Source organism: Tasmannia lanceolata, unplaced genomic scaffold, assembly GCF_043159265.1.
Source record: "Tasmannia lanceolata isolate RefF3 unplaced genomic scaffold, GAP_Taslan_0.1 ptg000002l, whole genome shotgun sequence".
NCBI lineage: Eukaryota > Viridiplantae > Streptophyta > Magnoliopsida > Canellales > Winteraceae > Tasmannia > Tasmannia lanceolata.
In genome coordinates, this window is record NW_027518679.1 from 46,632,167 (window position 1) to 46,653,180 (window position 21,014).

General features: G+C 37.3%; 1 protein-coding gene across 1 annotated transcript; it reads right to left on the bottom strand.

Annotated features, from left to right (window-relative positions):
- Positions 1-199: 199 nt before the first annotated feature.
- Positions 200-15,991, bottom strand: LOC143875884 (uncharacterized). The gene is made up of 9 exons (XM_077377469.1): positions 15,724-15,991; positions 15,400-15,643; positions 15,170-15,319; positions 9,664-9,721; positions 9,493-9,585; positions 9,094-9,225; positions 3,416-3,474; positions 1,101-1,160; positions 200-989 (listed from the first exon to the last, which is right to left on the bottom strand). Exons 1-9 carry the CDS (start codon positions 15,879-15,881, stop codon positions 720-722), a joined length of 1,224 nt encoding a protein of 407 aa, XP_077233584.1. The 5' UTR covers positions 15,882-15,991; the 3' UTR covers positions 200-719.
- Between the last annotated feature and the right edge of the window lie 5,023 nt (positions 15,992-21,014).

Genomic DNA, 21,014 nt, shown 5'->3' on the forward strand with positions numbered 1-21,014 from the left:
TTATGTAATTCTCGGCAGGTGAAAAAACTGCAGAAGATCGGCCCTGAACGTTAAAGAATACAACCTATTATTGTTCCTCAACCAAAGAGCCATTTTTTCACCTTAACTTTTCCAGCGAAACTCTCTTAAAAAGTTCCACCTAAATAATTTTAACTTAAAAAAGGTGGTTAGCAAACCTCAGAGAACTCAATTTTCCAAGGAGAAAATTTAAGCAAAACATTTCATTGTTGGCAAACATGTAAATCATATAGGTAAGTTAAAAAGTCTCAACTTTGGGTTACATTTCTCCGAAATTGGAAACTGTTAAAGGCTCAATCCCAGCTTAACTCACACCCTTGTGTTGGTGGTAAGGGGCCATGAACCTTGTCTAAAGTCTCGTGTTCAATTCCCACGGGGATTGGTACCAAACACCCTCTGCTTCACAACATCAGATTAAAACGTAATACAGGCTAACATTGAAATTTTCTTATTCCCCATTTGCATTTCTCAAATATAAAGATGGTGGATTGGGTCGACTCTATTGCCTCAGTTTGAGTTCTCAAAACTATGAAAAGAGCAGCTCTACGAGCCACGCATATACCAAGCAGTCACTATCCTTTTAAAATGCATATATAAAAAATGCATGAGTTCAGAATTAACCTGAAACAATACCTGCTGACAAAAATGAATGGTGCAACTTTGGTCCTCTTCTTATCTTTTGTGGAGAGTATCAAGCTTTGTTACTCTTTGGGACTCTGCAGGGAGAAAATGGGCTTGGTTGGAAAAGCATTTGGATCAGCAACAGATGTAGCATCAGACGTCGAGCCTCCGTCTCCAGCTTGTTTGGTGGGGCCATTGACTTTGGTCACATCTAAAGGTTCAGATTGGGATATTTGACGGGGTCCACTCGTTGAACTGCTATTATTGATCAAGCTTTTGTATATTCCCAGAGCTTGGGCCATCATACTGGCTGGATCTGCAGCAGCACTAGGGAGCAGCAGTGTCGTTCCCTGAAAGGAGGCAATATAAAAACCATAAATATATCCTCATTATCCATGTCTGAGAGCCCTCGGGAGAGGGACCTTTAATTGTGTTTTGAGGACCCATCACTTGTTACTCACATCCTTGGCGATGTTACCGAATGCTTGAATGTATTGCTCAGCAACTCGTAAACTCGCGGCCTGCAAAATCAACAACCTTGAGCTCTATTGCAGTTGAGAGCATATCAAGTACATTGTTACGAAATTTCATATCCCAGTTACTCCAAAATACCCAATTAAATCCAATCTGACAATATTGGTTTTAGTTCTGATGCTAGTGCCCTTTCAACAGTGACATATATATATATATATATATATATATATATATATATATATATATATATATATATATATATATATATATAGAGAGAGAGAGAGAGAGAGAGAGAGAGAGAGAGAGAAAACGGTTCCTACACATGTGTAGAGAGTTCTCTACACACTATCTTAAAATACAGTGGGGGCCCACATTGTTTGGGTGATCCAAGCCATCCATTTTAAAGACCCTCACATAGATAGGGTGTCTACAAAAAAACAGATCTATAGGATCATCCCAACCCTACGATTTGTAGAAGTAAAATTGATGTCTTTAAACCTTCACAAATTAGTCCATTTTTTGCCTCCACAGTTCGAATGGTTAGGATGATCCTATGGATTTGATTTTTTGTGGACACCCTATCTATGTGAGGGCCTTAAAAATGAAAGGTTTGGATCACCCAAATAGTGTGGCCCCCACTGTATTTTAAGCTAGTGTGTAGATAACTTATCTACACATATGTGTAGGAACCGTTTTCTCATATGTATATCATGTCAAAAAAAACAGTGAAATATATAAAATTACACATTTTAGGATGCAGAGTAGCTTTGGAATCCCAAGATCGGAAGCAGACGTGGTAACCTAAGTAGAACATCATTTCATCAACTGGCTAAACCTATGATTTAGCCGACACTTTGAATTTATTGCTGACACACGTGTCATGCAGTGTCCGACACAAAACATGTCGACACTCCTTTGGACACTTTTAAATGAATTGCTAGGAGTATTAGAATTAATGTGGGAGTGTGGACGCGTATTTGTGTAATAATAAATAATTTTATGTGTATTTGTTTATCACCATATCTAGTTTTTTAGATGTTGCCATGTCAGACAACTCATATATGTGTCGAAACTCAGCACACGAATCCGTATCGCCAAACTATGATTATATATACTTTCTATTTTAGCCGTGTCCCCATTTCTAAATTTTGGGGGTTTGCCTTGTCCGACACTCAGTCTTGTGTCGACATGCGACACTCATGTCCGTGTCTACAAATCATAGGGCTAAACTGATGCAGCCCTGAACTCGTAGCTTTCTATTTTCAATCAAAATAAATTAACAAAGTATAAAATAAGAAAGAAAAGAGCAGAAAAATACATGTTAGAATGGAAGAAAAAAAATGCATTGGCTTATTTTTACTAAAATACCACGGAAACAATACTTGAAGAAATAAAAATAGAGGGTATTTTTGTAAAATAGTATAATAAAATCGGATTTAGGACTGTCCATGGGCTTTTGTTAGTTGTCTGGATCTGTAATAATTTCGGATCCTATGATAGGATCCTGAAATGTATCCATGGATCCTGGTAATGTGTCTAGATCCTGTCCGTTTAACTACGGATTCAGATGGTCCATCAGATTATCTGGGTCCATTGATACCCCTAAAATAAAGAAGAAAGATAGAGCAGAAAAATACCTGTTAGGATGAAAGAATAGCTAAGAACTTGAAAAGACTGAGATTTCATATCATTGCACAAGAATTCATCATTCATGTGCTTGTGTTGTGTATGTGTGTGTCCCAGTGTTTGTTTGAGGCATGGAAAAAAAATGTACTGAGGCGAACCCTCATGTTGGGGGTATACGACTCACAAGGCTTGATGGTAATTTGCAAATAACACTAACAAAAAAAAATGGGCACATGAGACACATACATGGATAAAGCTCAAAGTTATGTACATCTAGCTCAACAAAAGTTAAATATTAGCATAGATTAAATAAGGAAGTTAAATAAACAAGAAAAAATAAAAAAATGGAAACAAGAAAAAGAAAAATGACCAAGGGATGTAGCTCGGTTCAGTTCGAAGTCAGTTCTCAATGTAATTCATTGATTTTTTGGTGATTCAGGGACATTATATTATATCAATTAACTCAAAAACCCGCTCTATGGTTCATGATAGGCCAAAAAGCATGATCGACAATGTGATCGCATGGACAATGTGGAAAGGGCTAACATAACTGCCATATAATTGCAAATAAAAAGACATTAAGACATGGGAACCAAAAAGGCTTGATTAAAAATTGAACTATGTCATGTACATTTAAATAAACTATCTCACGAATTCAAGTTAAGTAGTATCTCACCTCTGCACCTCCACTAGCTTTGATGGACTCTGATATAGAACTTATAGCTTCTGCTTCTCCTGAAAGATTGGTAAACACAATAATTAAAGATGATTCGTAGAACCAAAACCTACAAGTGTAATTTCATGGACTAGGTTCCTCACAGACATTTCGATAGATTATTCTGAAGTTCACTGTCCAATTAAAAAGAATAATATAACTTGAATTTTGGATAAACCATAGAAATATCAATGATGCACGTGCACATTCAGTTAATTAAAAATTCACTGGGTCATGAATTGACTCGGCTGAGTCAATCCATATCTGGCCTTACCAAGGCAATCAACATATATTCGACTTGCTCAAGTCAATCTAAAAATCGATGAATCAGTCATTAACTAACCCAAGCCAACCCAATTTTGCCTCGCGCTAGTTCTTGACCAAGTATAAGTTTTTAAACATTCACACGCGAACATGCATGCATGAACATGAGCACACAATGCACAAACACATACAAAATATATACAAAGAAATCGATCAATTTGATAGAGTAATATTTAAGTACTGCCATGGAATACACTTATACTCCTTGTAAGTCGATCTGTGTTTTTGACAAAAAAGAAGCTTGTCAAACAATGCAATTGGCCGATTGCCCTTGAAAGGGCTACAGTGTGACACATGACAAGCATATTCACAAGGTTTCTCCTCCTGCCGCTCAGATGAAATGGTAGTCAACCTACATCTATAATCGATGGTTTGAAATGATCTAACATGGCTGGTGAGAATTATCCTTTTTGACCTTAACACGATTCTTATAGCATTTGACATGCTGTCTATTCTAGCATTGCTGGTGACAATTATGCTTTTTCACCCTACACACTCTTTCTGATGTTTGACATGCTATCTATTCTAGGCTAGCATTGAGTAGTTTCAAGTGGTAAAGTTAAAGATAGACTATTGAGATATGTTACTGTCGTTCCAGCTAATTAGCCTCAACTTGAAGAAATACTCATGCAGTGACATATTGACATGAAACAACTATTATATGTTTATTCAAAGAGTTCTGGTATATCGCAGACAAATTGGAGAAGATAGAAGTTCCTTTGAAACAAAGAGGGGAATGAGAATATGGGGCATTTTGTTGGTTGAATGAGGGCATAGTAACCTGTAGAGGAAGGACTTGAGATTGGGAGCCTGTGCAACTTTTGCTTAGCCTGCTTTGTGATTGACTCTTCTATTCTGAAGTTTTGAATCACTCGTCTTTGATGCGAAACATATGAAAAGGGTACCTAAATAAGAGCAAAAATACTATGTGCATCATGCTCATCCTACAGAAGGGAAATTTGGATATTAAGGATTTTAACCTGATGAGCCCACTAAATACCTTCTAAAAGAAAGTAGCCAAGGTAAATCCACGAGGATGAATGATGCTTTGGACAAGTTTACATTATTGTACTAACAGAAGTTTACATTTTACATAGGTTTTGGGCTTTATCCATCCTACTAGTACACTTTTTATAAGGAGATAACTTATGGAGGGTATCCAAGACGAGGTGCCGTGGTGTATGTTATTTGCAGATGACATAGTATTAATTGACGAAACCAAAGCAGGAGTTAATGCTAAGTTAGAGTCATGGAGAACTACTTTGGAATCCAAAGGTTTTCGACTGAGCAGGACTAAAACAGAGTACATGAAGTAAATATGACTGGACAGAAGGTACCTAAGAGGGATTATCTTTCACTATCTTGGTTCAATCCTACACAAGGAAGGAGAGATTGAAGAGGATGTTAACCACAGAATAAGAGCACGTTTGTTGAAGTGGAACCATGCTTCAGGAGTTCTATACGATCGTAAAAATGAAGGGAAAGTTTTATAAGACAGCTGTGAGGCCATCCATGCTGTCCGGCTTAGAATGTTGGGCCACCAAGAAGCAGCATGTGCATAAGATGAGTGTAGCAGAGATGCAAATGCTTAGATGGATGTGCGGCCACACAAGGTTAGATCGAATTAAAAATGAAGACATCCGTATAAAGGTGGGGGTGACACAAATTGAGGAGAAGATGAGAGAGCACCGCTTAAGATGGTTTGGGCATATCCAACGTAGGCCTTTGGATGCTCCAGTGAGAAGAAGTGATTTGAGCCAAGTTGATGGAGTAAAAAGAGGTAGGGGCAGCCCGAAAACAACTTGAGTAGAAACAGTGAGGAAAGACTTGAGGGCTAGGAACATAACAGAGAACATGACCTTGCATAGGATAGAATGAAAGAAAATGATACATGTAGACGAACCCAACTAGTGTCAGGAGTAGACTTAGTCAATTTTGAGCCAGGTAGATCCTTTCATCTTCTTCATGAAAATTTTCTAAAGGATTCATTAGCCGACCCCAACTAGTTTGGGACAAAGGCTTAGTTGAGTTGAGTTGAGTATAACTAAACCTATTAAAATTTCAAGGGATTAGCTAACGTCCATCGCAGAAGGCATTTCACGCATGGTCTGTTGCATCTGACAGCAGCCACTTCATGAATGAAGACAAAATCTGCTGAAAATTGAGCCTCTGTGGTGACTGTCAGATGCAACAAACCACCAGCAAAATGCCTTTTGTGATGGACACTAGCAAATCCCAAATTTCAAATATATAACCTGCTATAAATAAGTTGTTACATACAAGTACATCTTTTTTCAAATTGATTACGATATATTGCTGAATCCATGAAATCTTTTTTTAAGGTTTGCTGAATTCAAAACTTGTTACTCGTGTTGGATTCTAACACTTGTACCCATACCCATGGTTTTAAATTTCGGCCGAAATGAAACGAAATGGTTGAAATATTTCGGTTTCAGCCACGGACGAAACGAAATTTATATGAAGTCATTTCTTTACAAGATTTCTGTGAAAAATCTGAAATTTCCCCGAAATTCGCTGAAATTTAGATTGAAATTTCATTTTTTGCCATTTTAACAAAATTTCCACTGAAAATTTTAAAATGTCCACCGAAATCGCAAAATTTCCACCATAATCGCCGAAATTTTAGATATTTCGGTCGAAGTTTTAGACATTTCAGTCGAAATTTAAAAAAAAAAAAACGAAATCAATATCATATTTTTTACATGATTTCGGCCAAAATTTCGGCCCAGACCAACACCAAAACCGAAATTTAAAACCTTGCCCATACCCATGCAACACATACACACATAGATATACATGTGTGAGTGCGCACAAATGGTTGAATTTTTTTAAACAAATGAATTTCATTATTGGCCCAGTTTCCCATCATGAGCAGCCTATCTTGTTCTAGCATAAAACTTGGAATGATTGCTTTAAATTCTTGTGGTTTGGACAATTTTGGTTTGGATTGAAGCTTAGTAGGCAATTCGAGTGGTTTATATAAGTGTCTGTACAGATAATAGAAAAGCCATAATTTTTCTAGAGCTCGGAACTACAACAACATTGGAAGCCTAAAAATTATTTGGGGAATGACGTTGTTTAATTGAACAAAGCTTAGATGCCAATTTGGTGGTGGAAGATTATTCCCTAAATGTTATTGTGTCAATTGTGAGGACCAAAAAAAAATACTGATTGATGGAGATTGACAATTTCAATTGATGAAATATTGAACTTGCTGAGGAGGGAAAGTGCTTCCTTTCTGACATGTTCTGTGGTAGGCTAAGATGGTGACACTCATTTGCGCAGAAGTTTTAAATCTTCAGAAAGTGATCCTTTGAGTGGGCAACATCTCGCCCGAGGGTAATAGTTTTAAATATTTTCATCAGTAGTTGGAAAAATAATTTAAATGATAAAATGGTATATTCTGTTTCATGGTTGACTTTACATAGTATGTTGTTTCACCAATACCGTGTAGCAATAAAACTTATGTCAATAGCATTGGTTATGAATGAAGGGTAATGAGAGAGTTACAACTTTGAGGGCAATGCAAAATAATCCTGGAGTTCACATTTAAATGCTTAACCAAGATCGACACTAGTTAACCATTCAAGAAAAAAGCCCAAGATCGACACTAGTTTCTCCATGTGAATACAAATTAATAAGTTACTCACTGAGCTTGCTCTTGTTTAAGCACAATTTTTTTTTTTTTTGAAGCAAGTGGTTTATGATCATTGTTGTTTCTCTCCTTCATGCAAAGTGCACTCTCTTTAACAAAGTGATTGTTAGCCACTAAATGTTTATTAGTTGTATGAAGGATTAGGCTAGAGGAGCTATATGGCTCTATTAGCTCCATAAGTAAGATTCTAAGATGGATGGACAGCAAACAAGAAAAGATAAACGTACCACAAGCTACCCCACTCAAAGTATTAAACAATTATGTGGAACACTATGTTACAGGAAATTCTCTAATGCAAAGATAAAAGCACAACTTACATGTTACATTCACTTTTTTGTCATATCTACAATGATTACCCCAAACATATATATCAGGGTAAATCCAGGACATCAGGCTCCTTTAACATATCTAAGAATTTTCAGTAACACCAACACCAGGAGGTTTACAATGGTAATGCAAACCCATAACATTTAGTAAGAAGACAAAAAGGCATAGATAAAGAAATGTATCGAAATGTACATAAGCGGCTTTTCTCTTCTTTTTTTCTTTTCTTCTTCTTTTTTTTAATTGGTGATGGCTCTTCAAAATGTGACTCCTAAAGAAAAAAATGTAACTAATTAACAGAAGTGGGATAAGCAAGGGGAGCTTAACACAAACATCCAAGGATAAACAAACCACCCTTACCTCATTTGCGACACCCGAAGGGACCCGAAAGGTGAGCTTCACTCTCTTATGTAGCTCCACGAGTGCCATTCGTCAAGCTATGGAATACTAACCAAGGTTCAACAATCCATAGAGGTGGAATTTGGAGCTATGGCCTCAAAAAATTTCATTCCCGAATCATATAGTAACCAAGGTTACAACAATGACATCGTAGAGACTATGGAGAGGGTAGCTAACACGGGATAGAAACTTCAATTCCTGAGTAAACTAGTTCTATAAACTTGTTTTTATCAAATGATAATTATAAATACTTTTCAAACAGACCCTCAAATGTCTGTGACCAAATAGTAAATCTTGCTTGAACTAGTAACCAATAAATCCAATGTAGACTATATTTCAATCACATGTCTACACTGAAATCCAAATGCCAACCCACCCATTCATTCAACATAAATAATACAATCAAATCATGGTAACCAATAAATCCAACTAATAGAAAAATTCATATGCATGACACAATCATGATTGAAGCATAAACTAGAAATGATATATGCACCCCTCATGAACAATTATGTGGTTTGGTGCATTCAGAGGCTGTGCTGCTCCCTAAAGCGAAAATAGAGACACTTTTTTTGCCCGCCATAAACGTAAGGGCTAATAGGGGCACTCTTCACTTTACAATACAGAAATGTACACAAAATACAAAACAACAAAAGTATGATGGGAGAATAGAATGCAATGCATTCTTTTGATAGTGGCACTCTTCACTTCACTGAGCACTTTTCTGGCTGGCTAATAGCTTTTGGGAATTGTAACAGGCTTTAAAAGATAATTAGGGAAATGAAAAATAAAGAGAGAGCGAGAGAGGTGCCACTACTAAAAGAAAGGGGTGTGGATATCATATCCCTAAATTAAAACATCAACATACAATGCATGACAGGTCACTCCATATATAGCAAAATATAGCACAACGTACCCTTAGCTCTATTCACTTGATCCAGCATTGCAGCTTCTGATGCTAATATCACTGAACTTTTCTTTCCTTCGGCTTCTAAGATTGCAGAGGTTTTCTTCCCATCGGCAATATTAATGTTTGCCTGTCTCTCTCCTGGATAAATATGCGAATCATTTCACATATTTATATACAAGGCTAGGTGATTAAAGGACAATCTAATCAGTTAGTAGAATCCTTTCGACATTACAAACGACATCTCCATGCCATAAATAATTTTTCCACAGCTAACCTGGCACGTTGATTACTAAAAAAAGCATAACTCTACCCCCTATAAACATTTTTAACACATCACTCCTTACCAACATGCCATATTGTGAAGATTTAAATTAGTAAATAAACAAGCACAAGCAAATAGAGTACCTTCAGACTCCAAAACTTGAGCACGTTTTCTTCGCTCTGCTTCCGCTTGCATCTCCATAGCTGCCCTTACTCCAGGGGGAGGTGATATATCCCCTATGCAAAGAGATACTCAGTCAGGTGTAACCTAACGAATTTCGGCAATAATATCCATATAAAAATCATGTCTCTTACTTATCTCATATCGTAGACACTTCAGTCCCCAAGCCTTAGCAGCCTCATTGATTGATTTCTGCAACATCAATGTCATTTCACAAAAAGCAACTGGTCAATATAATTACAGATGGATAAATAAGATGATTGAGTCTGTGTATAAGCCTCTATAAATGAAGGTGTTCATGTAGGTAGTAGATGGAAAGGGTGACATGCTCAACCTAAAGTTAGCAAATCTGGCATGCCCTAATTAAGATGCCAACCCAAACTGTTAAAACTCCAGTGACGAAGATGAAATGATATGTTCAGGAATGAAATGAAGAAAGACATTAGGAGTAGATCGAATTTGCCATCTCTAGCAAGCTTTGTTTTTTTCCAATAACTGAAAGCAAGTAATGAATTAAAAGTTATCAATAAAAAAATGAATTAAAAGTTTGACTAATGAACACGGGTGTCTCTGCCTATGTTTTTTTTTCGAATGGTGAAATGCTTTCATTAATAGAGAAAGAAGGGGCAAAGCCCTCGACAAGGAGGTGAATACATAGAGTACAGATAGACAGAAGCGAAACACCATATCAATAGCCCTTCCTTCTCACGGAGGGAGAAATTTGAACACCTCCAACGGAGAACTACCTACTCCCGCCTAGTCTGGCCTATCCACTTTGCTATTAGCGGATCTTTTGACATGTTGAAAAGAGACTAAAAATAGCCCATGCAGTCCTGAATCTCATCCACCCCGTCAAAAGACCAATTAGTCCAAAAGCTTAAGCCGTTAATGATGGCGTTATTTAATCTTTTATACTTTAACACTCCCCCTCACATGTGGCCCCTCTTTTTAGGATTGCCTACATGTGGCACATGTGGCCCTGATTTTTAATATCAAGGAGTTTTGAACCCAGGCTCTGATACAATATGAAACAACCAATTAGTCCAAAAGCTTAAGTTGTTGAAGATGTCGTTATTTAATCTTTTATACTTTAACACTCCCCCTCACGTGTGGCCCCTCCTTTTAGGATTGGCCTACACGTGGCACATGTCGCCCCCCCCTTTTGAGTTGGCCATTACATGGGGGATTTTAATATCAGGGACTTTTGAACTCACGACCTTTAATCCTGCCAGTAGTCATATGCTTATCTCAAAGATTAAGCCATGCATGTGTAAATACGAACTAATTCAGAGTGAAACTGAGAATGGTTCATTAAATCAGTTATAGTTTGTTTGATGGTATTTGCTACTCGGATAACTGTAGTAATTCTAGAGCTAATATGTGCAACAAACCCTAACTTCTAGAAGGGATGCATTTATAAGATAAAAGGTAGATGCGGGCTTTTGCCTGTTGCTCTGATACCATGTGAAATGACCAATTACTCTAAAAGCTTAAGCCGTTGTAGATGGTGATATTTAATCTTTTATACTTTAACACACCCAATGCGCAAATCTCCACGGGTGTGGATGACTCCCAAGCATCCATCTAATGAAAGTCCCCTTCCTTTGACTCTCCACTAACACAAATCTCTCTCCATCGTCGCCATAAATCAGTACAAGTAAACTTGAAACAAGAAAGAGATTTAACCCAAAAAATGGTGAGCAATATGATTTTGGTGAATGCAAAAGGCGAGCATCTGACCGAATTTCGAAACAGCTGGTCATTTCTCTCCTTCCAAATCACCCAAATGGTCGCAAGAAGAACAACTCTCCATAGAATTCTCCCTTTTATCTTTGAAGGAGCCATGGACCAAGATTCCAACAAGTCTACCACACGAGATGGAAAAACCCAAGTGATTCCATATCTCCCTAGGATTCGGCCCCAAATATCTCTAGAGAATATGCAATGTATAAAAAAAAGTGGTACAATGATTCCCCTGCCTCGATACAAAGCGAATAATTATCGATAATCAGCATATGACGATTCCTCATGTGGTCACCCGTAAGGATCTTATCCAAGTAGGCCACCCAAAAGCACACACTCTAGTAGCACAGGAAGGGCAAGAAGTGTGTCATGCTCTTTCCAAGGACGAGCAAGAAGGGATAAGTGCAATGGGTGATAGAAACACTTAACGGTGAAGACGCTGAAAGAGTCCCAAATCCAAAACCTTGTATCCTTTCCTTGCACTCAATATAACTGGAGTTCAGAGAATCCAACAGACTAGCAATTAGGCCTACCTTCTCTCAAAAATATTCCACCTGAACTCCTCCTTCCAAGAGATCTGGCTGTCCTCCCACTGGAAAAGTCTTTTATTAAAGCTTCCTTATCTTTAGTTATTACCATAAGATCTGGATACAAAGTACTAAAGGGAGCATCGCAACACCATATATCATGCCAAAACTTTATTCTATCTCCTTTATACACTCTAAATCTTATCCCATTCTGAAAACAATGCTTGTGCCCGAGGATATCCCTCCAGGCCTCCACGTAGTCATGCCCCTTTTGCCCAACCTATCCGTCAGAGAGCAAATTCCCAGGAGTTGAGCCATACTTACTATTTATTACCTTAGTTCATAATTGGATTTTGTCTTCTCCATACCTCTAAAGCCACTTACCGAGAAGGGATTTATTGACATCCCTTAAATGCCTACATCCGATGCCACCCACTTCTATAGGCTTGAAACCCTCCTCCCAACTAACAAGATGGAGTTTTATCTTATTATCAGTCCTACCGCAAAGGAAATTCTTCTGAATTTTTTTCTAGCCGATTGATCACACCAATCGGACACTTGAACACTAAAAGGTGATATACATGAATATTAACCAATACTACTTTTACGAGAGTGATCCTGCCCCTTAATGACACATGTTTCTTTTCCACGTAGCCAGTCTTCTTTCTACCCTTTCTACAATCAGATCCCAAACCTTCTTCTTAGGTCTTCCCTCGCCACCGATAGGCAGATCAAGGTATGTCAACAGAAACCGGTCCACAGAGCAACCCAGTAAGTGAGCCAACCTATCGCCCCGATCCTTAGGGATATTAATCCCAAACATCTTAGACTTCCTAAAGTTTGATCTCTGCCTAGTGACCACTTCATAGAAGCGAAGAATTGCCATAAGATTTAGTACTTTCTCTTCCTCTGCCACGATAAAGACTAAAGTGCCATCTGCAAATTATAGGTGTGATAGTTCCACCTCGGAAGGGCCCACATTAAACCCTGTGAGGATCCCATTTCTTTAACCTTTATCACACATTCCACTCAGAGTCTCTGCTAAAGTGTCTCCGTCTATGTAAAATTAAAATCTGCCAATAAATCTTGTTGGATGGCCTATCATTTTTGTTTCCTTTTGGGAACAATTGAAGTATTAAAGCCAAAGAAAGCAAGACAACTTACCGGGGAACAAAAGGAGAAGAGGAAAAAAGACAAAAAAAAGTTACACAGAAACTTTCTAATAATGGCAATTTCCTTTAAGAATGATAATTGCTGCCCTATCCTTATCAGATAAAAAAATTGACAATTTTTTTTTAATGCATTACATAGCAATTTAAGATTCTGATTTTTTTCCATTTTAAATGGATGTATATTTAAGAAATGCAAACCATAGAAGTAAGCTAACATTTTGTTCTAATGCCTTTGTAGTTAAGAAGATGAGGCAACCAAATGCTACACTGCTCAACTCAACTCAACTCAACAAAGAAAAGTGGCAAAGTTTACGGCCGGCTGCCAACCTGACGCCTACCCTCCTCCTTTATCCTGGCTTGGGACAGGCTATAGAGGGAGGGTGCCCATTCCCTAAAAGGTAGCCTTTAGAGGGAGGGTGCCCATTCCCTTATAACCCATCCCCATCCACTTCACTTATCCGATGTGGGACTATTTGCTTTTGCGTGGAACCCCAACAATCTCCCCTCCACGCGGAAGCAACGTGGACAATCTCGGCCCTCCACGGATTGGCAACGTGGGAACTACGAGATCTTCTCCGAGGGAATTCCACCATCCTCAGAGACACACCAGGGTTGCCAAATGCTACACTGCTATTTACAAATATTCATAATTTGAGCCAAGAAAGTTCTAACTGAGGTCTAGCCAGGTCATGTTGAGAATATGAGGCAGAACAATGCAATGAGGAAGGAGATAAATATGATGATGAAAGCAATGCATTAGAGCCAGCCGATGTTGGAGAATTATGATTAAGAAGAGTTCCAGTGAAATTCATAATTAAGTTTTATAATGGGAAGCTTTGTTTTGGATAAAATAAGTTTCTATCAAGGAATGGATGGTTTATTTTGAGTCTTTTAACCACATTTTAGTATTTGAATGGTTCATTGAATAATTATCTTCATCACTTGAATAACTTTTATTTTAAATGATCACTTGATTAACTTATTCAGAATGTTAATTATTCATTTCTTTAATTTGAAAGGCCTAATACTTCGATTTGTTTATTTGATGGATAAAAAATCTATTTGTATAATTTCATGAATGTTTGAATGTGATAATTCATAATTTTCTACCCTGTTCATTCTGGTATCAAGAGCACCCATTGGGACACTGTCAAGTTCCCTTCTCTGTCACCCTGTAATTCCAATAAATAATGCTAACCAAGATGATAACAAAATTATCATTCAAAAAAAAAAAAAAAAAAATATGATAACAAAATGTATCTGCTCTACAACATCCACTACTGAAAGCCACTGATGTAGATTGTCCAACATGAGTCATGCAACTTGACAAGTGCCAAATGAGCACTAAAAAATGAACCAAAAGATTCGAATATGTGGTGGCTATGTTTAGTCTTTGTTAAAATAAACAAAAAATCCTATGAAAGACAGGATTTTAAAAGAAAAAAAAAATTACAAAGAAAAATGAAACAAGCGCCGTTCATGTCTGAGCTACCATAATTATCTACTCGATGCAGGATCAGTGTAAGTGGGTAGTTGTTCAAACTTTGGATCTCGAAATACAATCAAGGCAACCACAAACAGACAACTTACACATAGGCTAATGCTTTTAAACCAGAGAGAAGATAGACTAAGGTTTTAAATTTCGGTTTCAGTGTCGGTATGAAATTTTGGAGTGCAGGTATGAAATTTCAGCCGAAATTTTGTAAAATCACGAAAACATTTTGGCGTGAAATCACGGCTGAAATCCAGGAAATATTCTTCACCACTAGTTTTTTTTTTTTTTTTGTCGTATTTTTAGAAATATCTTAAAGGAATCTTGTTGTTCTTCTCTTTCCTATGAGTGGAGTTGATTTTTGTCTGCGGTTTGTCGAAATGTCAACATTTCGATAGAAACTTTGCTTTTTTTAATATGAAAAGTTACATGTTTCACATATTTCGACCGAAACATTAACGAAATATCAAAATTTCGGACAAAATCCCCAAATTTCGGACGAAAAACCAAAATTTTGGACGAAATCTTGTAATTTTCTGGATCCAAGTGGATTTCATTTCGATGGCAACCAAAATCAAAATATTTCAGCCATTTAATTTTGTTTTGGCCGAAACTTAAAAGCATGACAAAAACAGAAAATGAATAGACCAACAAATGTAAAAATAACTAACAAACTGTACATTCAACATCAGACAAGTGAACTTACAACAATATTTTCATTCAAAGTATCTCTCTCCTCAAACGTCTTATCCAACGTAATTTTCCCCAACTCACTTCTCATTGTCGTCTGCGCAAGCTGAATTACCGCAAAAATCGGATTCTCAACTCCATACGAAGCCAAAAACGGATCAACAATCTGTAAACAACAACAGTATCTATAATCAACAAACCAATTCTACATCACAAACAAACAATCATCATAAAACAAACCCATACCTTAACATAAAGAACCCCATCAATCATAATGCTGACATTATCCTTAGTAATCGCAGACTGATCCGGAATCGGAATCGCCTCTTCCTTAAGAGAATGCACATAGGCAATCCGATCCACAACCGGAATCAATAAGTGAATTCCGGAATCGAGAGTCTTTCGGTATTTTCCAAATCTCTCAATTACAAATGCTTTCTTTTCAGGAACGATTCGGACTCCCCAATTTGTAGGAGGAATAAGTTCGTATCTAAACAAAGTAAATGAGAAAACCTAAATTACTTTTTGAATGAGACAAAAAAATTAGGAGAGAATAGGAATCGTGCTGACCTTGAACTTGGATCTTCGCCTCGATATCGGCTGGTTCGCATGTGTCGGATTGAGGGTCCGATACGGAGAGGGGTTTCGTAACGGTTGAGAGAGGGAGAGAGGAGTGATGTTGCTGAGCGGAGGTAGCTCAAAGATCTAAGAGAATTTGCCCTAAACATGGTTCTTGAGATTGGAAAAATTAGGGCTTTTTTTTGTATTACAGAGAGAGAGAGAGAGAGAGAATGAGGAGAGAGAAGATGAGAAATTCTGAAATGAGAGAGGGGGAAAGGGGGTTTTAGAAGGGTTTTTGTTGGTCTTCTTTCTTAGGGGAAATTGAATATTGCAAATAATAAATTCGCACCCCTTTAGAATAATTCGCACTCCTTATAAAGCGTCAGACTTTAACGCTTTTTGACGGCAAACGACGTTACCATTGGTGCGAATTATCCTACAGGGGTGGCGAATTTATCATTACCCCTGAATATTTTGGAAGGCTTATTGCCTTATTAGTCTGATTTGGGTTACTGTAAGGTCGTCAAATGGACGGTCAAGATTAAATGGATTGTCTAAGATCGATCAACCGTACAATGTCGGATATACTTGTCTCCTTTTCTTCCCTGAGCTAGCCCCCACTAGTGTATTTTTCATCACTCTTTTGCACTACAAGGGAGTGGCCCGGGGAAGAAAAGGAGGCGAATATATCATTTTCCGTTTTTTTTATACCAAATTGGTTGATCTCGTTTGACTAGGGGTGGCAAAATTGGCCGAACCGAACCGGAACCGAGCCTAAACCGAACCGAAAATTCGGTTTCGGTTTGGTTAAACCAAACCGATTCAAATTTCGGTTTGGGGATCAAACCGAACCGAAACCAAATATTTCCAATTATTATGAGTAAGGAGTGGCAAAATTGGCGGAACCGAACCGAAACCAAACCGAAAATTCAGTTTTGGTTCGGTTTTGGTTTGGTAAAACCAAACCGATTCAAATTTCAGTTCGGTTCGGTTTGGGGGTCGAACCGAACCGAAACCGAACCATTGCCACCCCTACGTTTGACACACTTAAAAGAAACACACTTTTTAGAAGAAATTAATTATATGGTGTAAGCCCTTATAGTCCCGTATTTTTCCAAATGGATGGTTTGGATCATCCTATGGTGCAGGCGGTATAGTACTTTTGGAAAAATACGGGACTATAAGGGCTTACACAAAATAAAATCTCCACTTTTTAGCACTTGAAAGACGCGATTTGTGTCACAATCAGACCGTCCAATGTGATGTTTTGGGCCCTACATAAGTTGTACATGGTTAGTGATTAGGGTAAAGGGAGTGAAGAGGAAAAAAATTGAATAAGGTAAGGATAATCATCATCGAAATGAAAAGGCGTCAAAATATAATGTTTGTCCTTTTAAGTAATTTTTTAAATATTGTGAAGATACGCCTCGTGAATAGACATAAATGAAGGAAAATATGAAAGATATTTCCGTATATTCGCACCTTCCATCCAATCATCCAAATATGGGACTATTATCAAATTTTGTAGATATGTTTAGGTCATGATCCTGTTAAGATCTTAGGATATGGATACAATGGACATAGTTCGGATTTAGGGTAAAGGGGTGAAGAGGGAGGAAATTAAGAGAGTACGGAGAATCATCGTGGAAATGAAAAGAGCGGCAAAATATAATGTTTGTCTTTTTTAGTAAGGTTTTTAAATGTAATGAAGATACGGCTCGTGAATAGACATAAATGAAGGAAAATATGCAAAATATTTGCGTATATTCGCACCTTCAATTCAGATATAGGACTCTATGAGATTGAGCCTCTAGCTCGATGGTAAAGGCTTTGCTTTCCAACCTAGAGGTCGAAGGTTCAATCCCAGCTTACCTACCAGAAAAAAGATATAGGACTATCAAATTTTGTAGCTATATTTAGTTCACAATACTATTCAGATCTTAAGATATGGATACATTGGACATGGTACAGATTTAGTTGTGCCCAAATCTTATCCATTGACATTTGGAACATTCCATTTTATTCATTAAATTTGAAGGTAAGGAAAAATGTTAGGGGAGTGAATTCATCCTCAAGCAGTGAACTATTCTCACGAAAACCATTGGGTGTGTGTTTGGGGGGGGGGGGGGGGGGGGGGGGGGTTAAAAATACATATAGAATTATTAGAGTTAATAAGGAGCTCATGCAATTTAACAAGCCAAGTTTAAGATTTTCATGTCTAGACGTGTAACCTTTTGAAGCAAAAAAGATGTAGAATAATAAAAATGGGAGTGATAAATCGACTCCCAAATATGATAAATCGACTCCCCATGTGTCTATCTCTCTCCTCTTTCTCTCTCTAACCTAGAGGAGAGAGATAGACACATGGGGAGTCGATTTATCATTTTGGGGGGTCGATTTATCACTGCCCTAATAAAAATGGCAATCCACAAAGAGAACCAAAAATGTGTTCCTTGATCTGATAATTAAGGCTTACATACGTCCGTAACAATCCTTTGTTTCATTGATACATTCATCCTTGCTGGCTTGAGCCATTTTTTGAGACAGTATATGCTTGTCTCATGGTGAATGCTTCTGTCCATTCTTTACCTTCCATTCTCGGGTTACTTATTCTCTTCAATTGTTCACAATTGTTGGTGCACTGGGAGTTCTTAGCTCTACCAATTTTTGGAGTTGCACTCCATCAATAAGACAGCCATAAGATCAAAGTTGAAAATTTTCCTAAAACAAAAAATGAAGCCTTCAAAGATTCTTCTCTTTCTTTCGAAGGGAAACACAAATACTTGCAGGAGTCACCTGATAAGTAGTACGGGAATTCAAATTCGACTGAGCACCTATTTTATCAAAAATCCAATGATGCCACATGAAACATGCGATTCAAAGTATAGACCAAGGATTTGTCAAAAGGTATTAGAGCTTAAGGTGGATTCATGTCGTCTAGATGCACTGAAGAGCCCAAGGGCGATGTGTTAACTAACCAACTTCTCCAAATGCTTAAGCTATTGGAGAAAGGCATTATTTATCTTTCACACTTTAACACTCCCCCGCACGTGTAGCCCACTTGGCAAACATGTGGCACATGTGATCCCACTTTGGGCTGACCATCGCATGTGGATTTTTGCTATCCGGTTGGTTTGAACTTGAGACCTTTGGCTTTGATACCTTGTTAACTAACCAACTTCTCCAAATGCTTAAGTTGTTGGAGAAAAGCGTTATTTATCATTTACACTTTAACATGATGAAAGTTTTCTCCCCAAGCAATGGGGACAAAAAGTTTGCACAACCAACATAATTAAGTACTTTTTGTGAAACACCAGTTACTCTAAAATATTAAGCTCATAGAGTTGGTGTTATTTAATAATTTATACTTAAACACTCCCCCTCACGTGTGGCCATTTTTTTGGGTTGGCCGTTTGATGCCATGTGAAACTACCAATTACTCGAAAGCTTAAGCTGTTAGAGTTGGTGTAATTAATTTAATCATTTATATACTTAAACATCTTTAAACTTTTTGTCGGGAAAAAATTGACAACACTTTTTTTTTTAAAAAGGAACAATTACCAATGGGGGACAAAAATTAGGCGAAATTATCAACGAGGGACAAAAGAGGTCTTGTCAGTAAAAGCTAGACGAAAATGCCCTTTGGCATTTACAACACATTTTGACATTGTTTTTTCATTCTTCCCTCTTCTTTTACTTTTCCATTATCACCTTTTTTGATTTTTTACCCTACTAGTCATCTTCCTCCTTGTTCAGCCACCATTGTTGTTGGCAAATCTTGAAAACTTGAATGTTGAGTTCTTACCATCTATATCTAGGTTTTGTTTTTCTTTTATTTTTTAGGGTTTTGCACTATTTTTCATTCCACTGTTTCTGATTTATCTTGTTTAGGGTTTAAGCGGTTGTATTTTAGGTTGTGTTCTAGAGATAATGCATGGATGGCTTCACTCACTTTTTTGGAAGACAAGTGGTTGTATAAGAAAAAGTTGATGTAATACATGAATGGATGGGTACACATTTTTTGATTTACTTAAATTTTTTTTTGTAATACACAAATTGGGATGTAATACATGAAGCAAATTTAATGAAAACAACATCCATTTCTTTTGTTATTTCTATCATGAGTAGAATTGTAATGCCATTAGAAGAGTTGCTATAGGCATGGGGTTTTGTAGCAGAAGGGGTTTATCAACTCTCTGGAAGGGGGTTAGTAACTCTCAAAAGTAGGGTTACCAATTTTTGAATGGGCTTATCAAGTGCTTGAAAATTGGCCAAGGGTACTGGAGTTTTGGAAGGGTGTAACGACCCGATTCCCGTGACCGGATCGCTACAAGCAAACACCTGTCAAGATACTCACAATAAATTTTTTTTTTAAACAAACCATCTATGAAACTTAAACAACTGCCATTCTTATTCCATACTAAAATGTTTCCTTACAATAACATCGATATTTCAATAACTTGTTCTACTAAATAAAATCAAATCTAGAAATTCTTAAATAAATCCGAGACGTCGACGAAGGTATCGTCATTTCGATTATTTCCCCCATCGCTCTACGCTCCTAAACGTCCTCGTGCGCAAACGCACCCTCATGGGCATCCTCTAATCCTGGGGAGGAAATAACGTCAGAGCAGATTGATAGTAACCTGGCAGGTATGATAGTTCAATCTAAACAGCAGATCAAGATCCATATTTATTTATCAATTCAAATAAACTGAACAAATACATTTCCAACATGATAATTTATAGAGATTTTCTAAACCAGAATAAGAGAAATCATTTTAATGAAATACAACTACTTGCAAATTTAAATGTAAGAAGATCATTTTTAAAGTGAACAATTTACTGAGAACTGAACGAGAATAATTAACTAACAACCAGAATAATTACAAATCCATTACGTTCTCATTATAACGATTTAATTTTTTTTTCCCAGGGCACTCCAGCTCCCACTAGCTTGTTGCCCTTGCCAACACGGTCGATTCCGCGGGGACTTATTATGATAGATCATACCGCCTAGGGACTCTTGGTCTCCGTAGGATTCCAACATCAACTAGGAGTTGCGCGATTCTCCCAAGTTGTATACCTTTTATTACGGGGATAACTCAAGGTTTCCCATCACCCTTTCCCATTTCCTCTTTGGATATTTCTTATATTTCCAAACTGCTTCATATGTTTGACAAATACAATTAAACAGATAAATCTTTATTAGAAATCAGATTCCATTTCCAATATATAATACAAGAGACAAAATTTCATTTATCATAGAATAGTTTAGAAAACATCAAGATTTAGATACT